A 15,113-nucleotide genomic window follows, 5' to 3' on the forward strand; every position below is an offset into this window, starting at 1 on the left:
GTTACCGGAGCTTAGTCAAGACGGCAGAACCCAGAATCTTGGACATGCAATAGAAGAAAAAAATCTGCAATCGACAAACATAAACAAATTAGTCAAAAGTGAGATATTTTGTTATCCAGGTGACAGATATTTAAAAGAAGCAAGATCCACATCCAAAGGGTTGTGTTTAAAAGGGATGGTTTTCATGACCTCCCATTTAGTTAGAGGGAACAGGCAGAATGGTACAGAGCAGGATAAGCTGTGCAGAGTATATAGTTAAAAGTGATATAAAATACATGATGAATTTACTAGGTTTATCATTTTTTAGGAACGAGTCGAGACGTGAGCAGATTTCAGGGTTTAATAAAAAATAAAAGAAGAAAACACAACATTGACTTCCTGCTCAACACAATTGAAATAATGTGGAGAATGGAAGGATTTTTACATCAGAAGTTTACTGCAGTGAATGAAGGTTATTACAACAGAACATTAAAATTGTTCAACATTTTTCTTAATATCTTTGCTGCAGACTAATAGGATAAAGCCAATTGAATGAAGGTCCACAAGTCACTGAATGCATGCTCTCATCTCTTAATGCTGTGTGTGACCTTCTCTTGAGTGTGACACCAAGCTACCCCGTCATATTGATGAAACAGTGGTGTGGGGGAGCGAGAGATTAAGAAATGCAGGCTGACAGCTGCGCCTGCTGGGTTATTAAGTGATGGATCATGTATTTAATGTCACTGCACTCTTTCTGGGAGCCGCAGTAGCCATCAAGCTGCAGAAGATACCTGTAACGAAGATGAGAAGATAGAAAGTCTTATAGTTCGTTGTCATTTTAACATTGCAGAGCTGTGCTTAATATGGACACCTCGTCTTGCTGAATGTATAAATAATGAAATTACATGGAAGTTTTATGTAGTGCAATCTCCAGGAGCGAGCTGATGTGGATGGATACAGGTTTTACATTCCAATTCAATAAACCTTTCTAATTGGCTACCAGTGATGGGGTGAAGATATTCACCCTACTTGGTTAAGACGCCTCTAGACCAGTGAAAGGCATCTGTTCCCGTATCCTCAGAGAACAGTTAAAGTCACTTTCTTAAATGAAATGTAAAGTGGCTGCAGGTTCTCGGATTCCTTTGAAATCCTATGCTCAGGCTTCTGCACTACATAAGGAACTGGAAGAACAAATGGTTTAATTGGCGACAAGGGCATCGAACTGTAAAATGTTAATGCAGATTAACTACGGAGTAGACTTGCTGCACAATATCCCTTGTGAAAATAAAGAATAATTATTGCAAAGTGAACTGCCAAATTCATCTTCCATTGTATTGGGTTGTGATGATCAGGCGTAGTTCATTGATTTTTTTTTGTTTGTTTGTTTTTAATACAATTTCTTCACAGTTATGTTTGTTGTCTTAAAATTTTTAATGAATAAACAAAATTGATGGCGCTCAATACTGAAGCCTTCGCTTATAGCAACCACGGTGATTACTGAGGTCATATACCTGAAAATGATCATATACTGAAATGATATAGATATGAGGAATTTCTTAAGCTTATATAATACATTTCTATATTATCTAATATATAAAGCTGAGTGTGTGTGTGTGTGTATGTATGTCTGCTAAAGGAATCGTCGTTGTTTACAATGACCAAAATTTTGCACAGATGTGCCCTGTGACTCAGGGAACGCCATAGACTCGGTTTTGGAATTTTCATCCCACGCTTGTACTTATTAAAAGCCTTTTATTGCAGGACATGAGGCAAGTGGAGATAGACGCCAGTTACGTCATCTCGTCATCTGTTAAAAACATCAAAATGGCACCATAAGTCAGTCAGAACTAATATATTTTCTAAGTGTAACTTCAGACTAGAGATGAGCGGACCTGATGTTCAGTTCCGGTTCAGGGTTCAGTCCCACACGATCCAGACATATTGTTGCATTGGCAGGTGAACAGCCAATTCAGCAAATTGATGCTTCTAGCCATGGCTATAATTAGCCAGCAGAGACACTAGCAAAATATTCTGCCCGTTAAGGCCTGGTCTTAGGTCAGAACTTGCAGAATATGCACCCGTATTTACAGAGAGACCAGAGCCTCTTAGTAGATATGTGAGTGCCGGACCACCAACAGGGGAACTTTAAAATTGGCATTCAAACGCTAGTCTTGTATCCTTTTATTAAAAAAAAATCCTTTAAATGTTGATCACAATAGATGCATTGTGCTAGATAAACATTGGACAGTGTCAATACCATATAAGAAAAAAAGGAGCCACTCCGTTCTCAAATATAAAATTAAATAGAAATTTTTTTCAGTTAACATATTAAAATAAAATTAATTACAATGGATGTTAATGGAAGAAATCCAATATAAATGGTCCGAGTTAGCTGCCCACCTCACTAACACAAAAAGGGGTATATCCACCAAAAGGGTAACACCTAGCACAATTGTTGTCTTTAAGTAATCTCCAAAGTGCATATATCCCATATACATTTGGTGGAAATAAGAGTAGAAGACCAGTGTCTTACCCATAATGTGGTGTGACAGGAGAAGCTCTCGGACACCATTGGACAGTGCTTGCGCCAAATTCATTATTTGCATAGACTAGTTTTTCACGATACGACTGGATGCATGAATTGCTATTTGGCGCTAATTTCTGTTTCGGCGCAAAATTACGCCAGTCCCCACCCTGGTTTATGTCGCAACTTTTCATGCGACTGTCGCAAACATCGCACACAGCAAAAAAAAAAACTGCCAGCAATTTATTATGTAATAAATTGTAATAAATCTGACATCTGCAGAACGCCAGAAATACCTAATGATAAATTACCCTATTGAATTTCAACTATCCCATTCTTCCTTTGGCATCTGAAAAATAGATTTATTAATTTACATGTAGTTAAATAATGTCATCACGTGCATTACATCAGCTTTTTGGTACATGTGCACTGTAATACATGGTTTTCATGATGACCACCTTCTTCATGGAGGTGTCGGACAAGGGCAAACACCATTTTACATTTTTCTGTCTTTATGAAATGTTGTTAATTTCCTTAATATAGCATAAACAATGTATTGCTTCCTTACATTACAGGATTTAGTACTGGATATGTTAGGTTTTTACTAATATAGAAACATAGGCTAGGAGACCAAAATGCTGATGAAGTCAGGAAAAAGTAGATGATAACAGGGCGAAGCCAAAACAGCTGGAAAGCTCAAAATAACTTTCATTGAATTTCCATATTACACGGAGTGTGCCGCTCTACTTCTCAAGCAAATAAAGATTTCTCCATTTTACATGTTGTTATCTTTTGACAGCTGATTTTTTTTTAGCCAAATCCCTTCCCTGAATATAGTACCGCGTGATTCTTTTATTTGGGCATGTGGGATTTGTATATTACCAGATTTTGACCTTGTGATTTTCTATTCTCGGCACACAGTGAACAACATTATTTTCTGAAATGATATCCATTGCTGTAGATCCATAGACATGAAATTGTTTTATGGCAAAACTGCCCAAAGCAGCCAAAGCAATTAATACAGGGTTATCCTTTACATCTTTCCCAAGTACAAATTGAGTAAATGAAAGCTAAAGTAGTAGTAGTTGCTCTGGGCAGGCTCTTATAATTCGACTTTTGGTTCTGCAGCTGCACAGCATGTAGCATCATTATGTGTCATATCCAACCCTTCAGCACCATTATCTTCAATGGAAGAGATTTGTTGGTGAAATTTAAGAAAATTGTTGCTTGTTGCAGCAAATGGCTCCAAGGCAATAATCTCCTGAAATTAGAATGAGCTGAGATTGCGTGCAAAGTCATGGATAGAGCAATACACATGAATTTACAATATATAATTGCCTTTACGGTTTTCAGTGTTACATTAAAGTATTTTATATGTAGTTATAATAAAATAACATTAAACTATAAACTTTCCAGTACTATAATATTCAGTCAGTGCAGGGAGGAATGTTGACCTACTGTAAATGTTGGGCACAAACATATATGACTTATGTTCTGTTTGAGGATAAATTGGAGACTACATTCAAATGTGTTGCTTTTTGTCCACTTTTTTAATTGTATTTATTTTGACAACTGTTCCCCATAATTAACAAGTGAAGATACATAATTTGGACATTAAAGTGTAAGTAAACATTTAACAAAATTGCATAAATGAATAGTACAGATTAGAACGGTAAACTTTGTTATATATACTCGTAGCAAATATGCCTTTACCTTAGATAAGCAGTTTGTGTAAATTCGCTTTCTGTCCTGTATCTTTTGCCTGTTCATAGATGAAGGAACCTAATAACTTATTTTAATGGAAGTAGGAGCAGAATAAAGGCACAGTGGAGCAGTTTACTGCTATCACATGCTCTATTCATTGGTGCAATAAAATACATTTAAGTTTAGTTACACTTGAATCTTCTACATTTGCAATAGGTTAGCCACCAAAGACTTGCTGGCGGTGATCCTACTACATTTACCAAATCTCATTGACTTGTTATAGTAAAGTCCTGAATCACAAAGTTACCCGCTCTGCAGGTTTTTCCCCTACAGCATATACTTTTAGTGTCTGACACCTCAATATTCAAAATGTAAAGGATGCATACAATACATGGCATGTTTTCAGAATGACTTCTACAAAGAACCCCACTTTCAGCAGTAGGTTTTGTTCCATTTTGTATCTCGTATTAGTTCCTCTGTATGTTGATATTCAAGAAATTATTGTTTAGGAAATTATGTAACCCTCTGTCTTTTACAAATAAAATTTAGAGATGAGCACACCAAACGTTTTTATTCAGGGTTTAGGTAACCTGCAACCTGACCGTTTGGTGCGCCAATCTGGCAAACTCCTATCCCTAGCAACTAGCCATGGCTAGATCTTAGTGTCTCATGCAAAAAATGATGATAGGCTTGGCAGCTAAATCGTACGTCGAGGCCAGGGTGTGGGCATTTCTATCTATGGGTGAGAGATTATGTGCTGGGATACTACTGGGCAATAAATAGTTTTTTTTTTCCTTTTGTTTTTATTTCTACCCTGTGTGTGCCTTATGAGTCAATACCAGATATCGTATATACTCGTGTATAAGCCAAGTTTTTCAGCACAAAAAATGTGCTGTATTAGCCGGCAGAGACATGTCCACGCAGGGTGCTTCACCTATAAGCCCACATCTTTAGTTCTCTCTAAAATCTCAGGCTTTCATAATATAAAACATTTATTGCTATTGAAGTTGAGCATTTTTATTGTAGGGATGCTGTCCGGAATCTATTGACTTAAACTCCTCAACACTGTTCAATAAACCATGCTATTCTATAGCATGACTCTCTTTAAAGAGAATATTAAAGGAGTATTCCCATGAAGACAAGATTCTTAAATATACTCAGGATAACAAAATAACACATTCTCTAATACCTGGTGTATACCATTTCGGTTGCCCGTCCCCTTGCATTCCAAGACGCACTCACACACACAGACTTCCTGCTAGTAAACAGCAGCTTGCAGAGACTTACTCTACAAGCTACAGACAGATGAGGTCTGGGGAGGGAGGCACAGCAGAGCTGACAGTGTATGTTGTGGCTGAGATAGCAAAGCTGAGATAGTCATTGTGTGCTATATGGATCTCATCATATCTGATCTGTCTTCTTATTTTTCTGTGTGTTAGATAGTAGTGAATGTTCAGATGCTAAATGAAAGTGTATAAAAACCTGGACCCTGATAATCTAACCACTTTGTCAGCACAAATTTCATATATTAGTAAAATGTTTTTGTTTCATTTTACATCTACATGTTAAAGTGTCCAATCTAATTTAGATGTATTGACTAAACCTTCTTATTTTATTAATGTTTAAGACATATTTTGGTTTTAATTGCTTCTACTACTACTGTGGGCCACGTTCCAACAGGATAATGAAGGTCTTGAGTAGCCAATTCTGGCATTACTTTGGATCACTTCATTTACCAGAGGGAGTTTTAACTCTTTTAGATTATTACTTTATATTATCAAGTTCATATGTAAGTGTGTAAAATCTTCTTCTTCTGTACATTCGGTATTATGAGGCCTGAGACTGCATGCCATCATAGGAGAGGGGGAGACAACCATTTGGAACAAACAAACTGAACAAACATGTAATATGTAAAGTTGATCTAGGGCCTGTTGGAGTTTTTTCTCTGGTGCCTTAGTTGCACTTAAACAATTGTAGCATGTCTCAATTTTATTTATTCAACAAAAGAAAACGTAACCTATAGTTTACAATTACAAAGCAGTGCATTGAGATGCACACGACCACATAGTCTAGCCATGACTTTTGAAAGTCTCTAAAGCATTGAAGGGTTAAGAGCAGCCAAATATGGAATTACCTAGCAGGGGAAGATTTTCCTGATGAGAGATGAATCAGAGTTTGCAAATTGATTCTGATTGCACAGAGGCTGCCGAATGTTCAGACCCGACTCCTAATTCTCTATGGAAATGTTTATATCATTCAGCCCCTTTCCATAACTAAAGACAAACACTTACATTATAAGGTGACGTCAGCTGTAATTTTCCCCTTCCATCTCCCGCTGTGGAAATGGCAATTTTGCATACACTAATTAAGAAATCCCAGCTGAGTTAATCAGAGTTTCTGCGCCAGGATAAAATGTGATTTCCTAAAAATAAACCTGGCTGCCAGTGACTTTCATAATGAACGGTCATTTCATTGTGAGCCCTGACAGGTGCACAAAAAGCCTCTTTATTGTAAAGACAAAAAGAGCTGAATGTAGAGGATGAATATATGCTAGATGTCAGGACGGGCAGCATTGTTGGGGAAGATTAGCTTTGCATTGGAAAAATATAAAATGCTAACTGGAATGTGTTCATGTTGCATATTTTAATATAATATTCTATTGACCAATATTGTGCAGAGTTTGATTTATTAAAGGGGATAATAAATTTAATAAAAAGAAAAAATTACAGCATTTTAAAAATTCTCAATTTTTTTTACTTGTAATATTGTAAATGCTGTGCTTATTTCTGGGTTAGCGCAAATCCATTACTAGATTAGAGGTCAGGAGACCCCATTAAACTACAAGTAGGGTATGAATTACCTCTTTTATGTGAAATCTCACCTGTGCATCTATAATAAATCCTCCAAAGTAATTTAAAAATTACCAGAGAAGAGTCCTTTTTTGCCGAAGATGAGTCTTGTTTAGAGGCTGCGGGTTGAGAGGGGGCGCAGACTGCTAAAATAAAAATGGCAGAAATTGTATTTCTAGCTTTTTTTTTTCTTTAACTGCCGTTATCTCTGCTTCTATAGATTACTGAAAGATGAGATTGTTATATTTAATATTGTAAAGTATAACCGCCATCAGGTGGAAAACCCAGCCCACCCAGGCTGTCCAGACTGAAATCCTCTCAGGATCAACTCAGTATCTTTTGCTTATTTGCTGTTATGTTCCTGAGACATTAATAAAGACCTATTCTATGATCCCTGGTGGTTCATATTTTCTTATCTTTAATATGGTTCTATAAAACCCATAAACCTGACTCGCCAGGAGTCCAACAGTGAATCACTTCATTGTGCGCAGGAGAGAGAAGATATTTTTATAGGGAAATATTTATAATATTTAAGGATTCTTATTTTGGTTGTAAAGGGATATTGTGGCTATCAATTATTCATGAATATGGTAAGGACATGCCAGCAGTTTCCCCTCTTTGGCCTTGAGAGACCAGTGGTTCCTTGACCATTTGTGCTACAATATGTTCCCATAATTCCCCTCAACTTTAATACCACTTCAAATTTGAGTTACAGTTGATATACTGATGCTACATGCACGCCTATACCTCACGTGTCTGCCATTTTCTTAGGTTTCTAAAACACTTTTTATTACTGGCCAGAGCATCCTTATCCTAGAAATATAAATTTATATAAGTTATATAAGTCTCCACAAGCCTGCAAGTGCCGTTAACCAGAACTTTTAGCCTCACACTCAGCCAATCCAGTTCCTTATGCTGTGCTCAAGAGATACAACCAGATCAAAACAGTTTTGTCTACAGTTTGTTCTTAAATAAACTGGTTTGGCTTTAATCCCACATCATGTCATTAGGCTTCCTGAAAGTCATGTTTGATGTTAAGGGGGGTACCTTCCAAGATAGTAAAAGAGGCATGGTTTTCCTTGTCACATCGCATTTTCCCCTATTCACTTCTGAAAATGTCATAGGATTCTCTCAGCAGTAATGTTTTCTTTCGCCTCTGGTGGCCAGAACTAACAGTGTCCTTTTGACTTTGTGTTGGTTCCAGTTCCAGGCATACAGTAGCTCCAAAGACCTGGTCTTCTGTATGACCCTCCCTAATTTAATATTCTTTATCCTATGGACAGGTAACCAATATCAATGATCCAGATAACCCCTTTTAGTACAAGATGAGTGAAATATTTTCCACTTTTCTGTTTTCAGAGATATGTAAAGCTGTTTTCTTTCTTTAACTTTCTTATGCTACTTTACCTATTCTCAATCTTTATCTGTCTTTGTCCCCTCTTTGTCTTTCTGCCGGTCTCCACTCCTGTTGATGTGGCCATCAGTTGAGATTAAAGTAATCAAAGATCTTCCTTGGCCTCCACCAGTGGGACAGCTGAACAGCAGTACAAACACCCAAGAAAGTGACGTCAGCACTTCATTCTCCCAACAGCCTCCATCTTCTCCACACTTAACATCCCAGAACAGCCTTGAAGACAGCAATGGTGGGTTCCTTCGAGTACAAAATGAAGCTTATGTGTGCTGTAGATGATCATCATACTTTTACAAATATTTGGGTATATTTTATATGTGCATATAGCTATTGAAATAAACTGGGATTCTTCAAGTATTATCTTAGGTCTCTGTCTTAGGACTGTATAACTCTAGGTAGTTTTTAAATATTTTTAAAATGATACGGATGGATTAATTCTTGGGTAATTTTATGTGCAATTTAGTTATTTACTGTTCTTATAGTACATTTTCTATGTAGCACTTAAGGAAAAGTATGCTTTAGTTATTAATTGGTTTGATCTCTAAAGCAGGATTAGCTTAACAGGTGAAATGTAGTTGACGGTTAGGGATGACTACAGAACAGTACATATACACTGCCCCGGTAAACAATATGGCAGACCGTACACATCAAGCACATCTAGCAGCAGCATCAAACTAGAAAAATTTAATGTTTCTGGTAATATCACAGACCAGTGACATTGCTGGAGTGATGGAGCAGAACCATGTTCCTACACTGCCCTGACCTTATTGTGATTTAGAGCATGGTTGGCAAGATGTACATTGAAATAGTGTCCATCTTGATGGATATTAGACATTAAATATTTGCTGGACTGCTTATGATTTCCATCAGTCCATTGCATGAAATCCATCGGTTATGACCGAGAATAGTGGACCTATAATGTACATGTAATAGAGCTATAGATTATGGAGCAGATGAAAGTGGATCAAGCTGGACAAAATCAATAAAAAACTGAATTTATGAAGTTTCATGGCAATATTATACACAAGGAATGATGCATTTAATAATAAGTAGTATAAAAGATCTTGTGTAAAATAGACCATTACAGTATTAACAAAGCAGATGTACCTATTTATAGTGAAATAGTGTCCTTGTATTACAAGACAGTCAGATAATGACCTCTAGATAATGGCAGCCAAGCCAAGAGAGTGCTATCATACAAAGGACCCACCTGAAAACACCTCCCACACCTCAATTCCTTCTACAATTCAATAGAAACAAGGTCATCATAGCCAAGGGATATCAAATACCACATCATACAATGTACAGTATATTTGAGAATTTATGTGTATTGTTAAATGACTTCATGAGTCTGTAAAGTTCAATTTGTATCCCTTTTCTCTGTTTCTTTCATGCTGAGTAGTAACTAAATAATGCAACACTATTCCTCACAATTAAGTTGGAAGCTCCGCTTTTACATTACTTACAGACGTAAGAAATATGGAGGCCTGGGATTTCTATAATTGGCCTATGAGCAATGGTGCTTGTTCTGAATAACTGGGTATAATGAATATAACATATTTGAAGACTGTATATTAGTTAAAGCAGCACAATGTTTTGTACAAAAATAGATAAAAACCTGTAATGTGAACATTTTTATTAGGGACATTTGCTACCTTCTGGTTCCATGCATCCTACAGGTAAAGGATCACAGTGGTATTTCTGCATGACCATCCCATTGCCCAGGAGAGACATAAGCCACCATCAGAGATGTCTAGCTGCAGCTTGTTACTTTCTTCCTTGTGAGAACACTTGAATGCTCAGTTTGGGAGCAGCGGTAAAAAGTGGCTCTAAATCTGGCCACAAACTTCAGATGGCGAATTGTCATCAAATTGTCAATCTCAGCTCATACCTATGCAGAACAATAGTATTGGGCATGTAGAAATCTCTCTCTCTCACCCTTGTAGTTTAGATGTTTGACTTACCATATTCTTCCATAAACAACCTGCATAACATGCAAATTTCATGGTAGCTCATACGGGACAAAACAATAATCTGTCATCAATTTAGCCGATTCTTTTCAAATTTGATGATTTTTGCTGCAGATTTTGATGGGAATTGTTGTAGATTCCTTTCTATACATGGCAATTGATGAAATCTGAAAAAATCTATACTTATGATAATTGCTCGTGATGTAAATTTCCAATTTTTATCCTACAACTACTGTTATACACTGTCAACTTTACACCAAGAAATCTGGATGGATAATTTACTATATACTATGTGTTAACATAAGATATGATATATCATGTTGTACATGTTTTAAAATATCAAACTTTTTATAAACATATGTCTTTTAATTGAGATACTGTACATCTTTATATTGTTGTAGTAGTGATTAAATGGAACCATGAATGGAAGGAAATGTGGTCTGCGATATTCAACCGTAATATAGTATATTAAAAATGCAGATATAGAGACTATGATAATGAAGATGGTAATGAGGCACCATCCATTATAGAAATCATGTCAGGCTCTGACTGATGGAAAATTAGCCATGAAGTTTTTCATGAAGCAAATTAAATACGCTTTCTAAAATGTAAAAGTCAAGCCGTCATTTTGGAATTTTTACTGAGACCTGAGACAAGTCTGATATTCTCAGCTCATTTTAATGGTCTAATACAGATCATTAACTTCCCATAGCTGTGTGTCAGTGCGTTTAGTGTGTTCAGACTTCTACATTTAAAAGGTCTCTTCCAATGAATTATAATTCCAAGCAGAAGATGTATGGATTTTAGAGTGGAACATGCTATACACTGAAGTCTACTTTATGGTTCTCAGGAGTAGCAAATCTATATTTATTTTGGCATAACAAATACTAGAAAATTGTAATCACAAATCACAAAATCTGGATTTATTACTTGTTTAGTGTATATTCTGAATGAAGAGGATTTTGCCATCTCAGGCATTTTAAATATCCATTAAAAAAACGGGAGACCAGTAATTTTTTTTTTTTTTTTTTAACGGTCCATTGATCAAGTCTATGGAACGACTGAAAACAACCAAAACAGTCTGTTTGACTTGGCCTCTATGTAATTTTTTAGGCACTGTGCTCTACTGTAAAAACTTATCAGTGTTCTCTAGAAGCTATCCATCTACTAGAGCAACAGTGTTGTACCTATGGTGCAGGTGCCAGAGGTTGCTCACAGAGTCCTCTCTTTTGGTACACAGCCCATTGGCCCAGCAGAGAGTTCAGCAAACAGGACTCAAGGCACTCTCCTTAAGTCCCAGGCAACCCAGGATGTGCCCATGCCTGGGACTTCAGGAAGAGAGAAAGGAGTTCCTTCTCTGTGCACTGCAATTCTTCCTTTTCAGGGACCCCAAAGGGAAGCTCCAATGATTATCCCAATTTCCCCTCCTTCTTTTAATTGCATAGGTCTTAAAGCTGCGACAGAGTAGGGAGCAATAAAAAAAATACTGCTTAGATTTATAATGTGATATTCTCATCCCTCTCTGACCTATTTAGGGCTCACAATTGAAATTGTATTTTTTTAGGTCTTTATTGTGTGGTAGAAAAACGGATAAACCACAGGAAACCCCCCACAAACTCCTTGATACCTTCCAATTCCATGCATATGTGGTTCTTGGTCAGATTTGAAACCAAAGCTCCAGCACTGCAAGGCTACACTGCAATTACTGAGCCACATTATGTAACATTTCCTGATACCCTTCTATCAATGTACTTTGCTTTGTACAAACGTCTTTTATAGCATAGCAACTTATATTAAGGTTTTAGCTTCTTGTGTGTTCATAGAGTCCACACTGATCCCTAAAATGAAATCAGGCATCTTTCTATGGCTCTATACCACTCCAGTTCTGAGAGCTGAGCATGTTTGAACAGAAACTAATGGGCACATCACTCGCCTGAACAATTCTAGCCCCTACTTTCAGCATTTGGAGGAGATCCCTGTCCCCAGATCCTATTATTCAATACTAGGATCAATACTATAGATTCAATTGTAAAATCTGTAGGTTTGGGCCATTTTAATGATTTTTTACTTATTCTGAACCCAATAATGCACCTCTATGTTTAACAATGTGAATTCCATAGAAGAGAGGGAGTTTAACCATTTCAAGTATTATCAGGAATGCACCAGCTATGAACCGAATTGAGTATCTTGCCTCAGGCAGCACCACCTGCAGCAAGATGAGGAGCAGCCTCAGGGGTGCAATCACATGCTACAAAGCAGCACTTGACACTTAAAAATAGCATTTCTTCACACCAAATGTCAGCATGTGTGTGAGACTTTGCATGGAGAACACACATACTAAAATAACAAGCTGATATATTACTACTGGATGGGGTGGAAGATGCGCCGTACCATTGCTTGTCTCAGGCAGCAGAGTTTAGGTTCACCCCTGAGTATAATAAAGGCAATTTGTGTATAGTCTTGTTTATCTGGATATATTTATGTATAGTAGATACCCTTCAAGGAAAATTTCAATTCTATACAATTAACGTCTGTAACAAAAAGTTATCCAAACTCTATAAATGTACTAATTATATTGGCTTGTAATGAATATTCATGCCAGGAAACTGTTAACATGTCTGATTTATGTGAACTCTAATTTGTTTCCAAAGACCTGTGACTAAGCAGAGAACTGTCTGTATTAGTAATACACTACTGGAATTACTAGTTTCATTAAAAACTCAGATTTCTTTTGTAACTGTATATACATGCGATACTTTTAAATTGAGCATAATTCTAGTGTCAATTCCCTTTATCAGCCAAGGTCATGTTGCCATTTAGAAATGTTTGACAATGTATTCAGGTAAAGACCTGTCAATCAGCTACGTACCAGAGAGAGATGTCAGGGTGGAGTGGAAAGTTCCCTATGAGATGATCCTTGAGAGAGGTTTCATAAGGGAAGTTTCTAAAGTCGGTTTTGTTGGAGTCTGCATTGTTGGAATTTATGTAAAATTGATTAGATGTTGCACAATGTATGATACCCTTTCTGCATTGCTAAAGGGCATCTACCACCAGGATGTAGGACTGTAGTCAAATGAGCCCAATGGGCTCCAGGCTCTATAGGTGTTAATGGAGCCTGGAGCTCCTCAAGCTCATTTGCATACAGTCTTTCATCCTAGTGGTAGATGTTCTTTAAAGGGGTTACCCTCTTGCCATATATTAATGGATAAAATGCAGGGAACCCAATGAATAATAAGAACAGGGTCTTTTGGATTAGGGGGTAACATGAAATCCCTTACCTTTTAGAAGAGGAGCAGCCTAAAAATGAACATGGTTGCTAAATTTGGTAGAAATTTGTAGCGCCATGCTTGATAAATTTGCTGAATGTCTTCTCTGAAATGTCAGGGCACTTTAGAATTAAACATAGATTGTAGTAATATGGGATCCATATAATGTGTGGAGTCAGCATTTTATATTGTTTAGAATGCCTTAAAATAAAAAAAAATTGTATTATATACTGTAGGGCTGTAAAATTTTTAAACAAGTTTTAGGATTAAATTGTGGGTCTCATCCTTAAGTTTGAGAATATGAAGCTGTATAGAGGATTCAATCTCTAGTATGGACCTTGTCATTGTATGTCATGTGCCCTGCAGCTCTTACTAGTCACATACAGGTTGAGATGTAATGTAAGTCTCTAAACTCAATCCTTTGCCAACCATTACTGCACAGAGCTAGGCAAATATTAAGTGCTGCCCCATGAGGAAATATTTATCATTGGTTCAGATCTCGCTCTCTGGGACTTGTGCTTCTGGCAGGGCTCGGCTGCACAGTCCGATTAGCCAGTTACATGTGAGCTTTCATTTTGCCTAATTCATAAACCACGGCGACTTGGCGATTTCCATAATAAAAATCGGGTTTCTGTGAGGATTTACAATTCAAACTAATGAAATGTGGTGGAATAAGCGAAGTGGGGGCAAACTCTGCAGCTAAATACATTTTCTCTGCATCTTGCTGCCCCTCATTATAAGTGAGTTCCCAGTCGCTTGTTTGTATAGCATCTAAGCCTAAGGGATGGGGATCTGAAGTATACGTGGATTTATTTCTGCATTTCTCTGGCTGTTATGAACTCTGCATTGATGGAAGGGTACTGACACGTCACATTCAGTGGGGAAATATTACACTCACATGTTACATGATATATGTTTTCTATTGTAATGTGCTTGAAAGGGGTTTTCCAAGAAGCCAAAATAACCTTCTTACAGATGAGGACCTGAGGCACAACGTCCAGGCCAGTTGTAATGAAGGGTCACTTGTCAAGCACTTTCCTACCTCCGCTTCCCTCTCTGATGTCCTTGCAGAAGGTTATCTGGCTTCTTTGAGAATTAGAACGAGTGGTGGGGAGGAAGGTATGAATATATAACCCTTTGTCAGAACTGACCCAAAAGTTCTGTTTCTTATAGAAAAAGAAGTTGCTGATTAACATACAACAATGGCCGAAATTGTCAACATTTCTTAATATTTTGTTATGCTTGACAACTTTGCTGAAATAATATGTGCCTTATGTGATCAATACACATGCTGAATGTACAGTAATCATAACCAGAATATGGTCTATGTACACCTCATTCATGCAAAGGTTTTGATATCTACTTCTACTGTAGATTAAGTCAATAATTGAAATCTCTATGCTGTGAACC

At 37.1% G+C, this 15,113-nt stretch overlaps 1 protein-coding gene across 6 annotated transcripts in view; it reads left to right on the forward strand.

Moving 5' to 3' along the window:
- SHF (Src homology 2 domain containing F) overlaps positions 1–15,113 on the forward strand; it is a 149,879-nt gene that overhangs the window by 95,246 nt on the left and 39,520 nt on the right. For 5 of the 6 annotated variants that reach the window (XM_072148004.1, XM_072148003.1, XM_072148005.1 and 2 more), the window contains exon 4: positions 8,541–8,699. The exons of the other annotated variant lie outside the window; for it this stretch is intronic. In XM_072148004.1, the coding sequence (XP_072004105.1) occupies positions 8,541–8,699 (159 nt within the window). The remainder of the gene's footprint in view (positions 1–8,540; positions 8,700–15,113) is intronic. 6 annotated transcript variants of the gene reach the window in all.

Source organism: Engystomops pustulosus, chromosome 4, assembly GCF_040894005.1.
Source record: "Engystomops pustulosus chromosome 4, aEngPut4.maternal, whole genome shotgun sequence".
Classification (NCBI taxonomy): domain Eukaryota; kingdom Metazoa; phylum Chordata; class Amphibia; order Anura; family Leptodactylidae; genus Engystomops; species Engystomops pustulosus.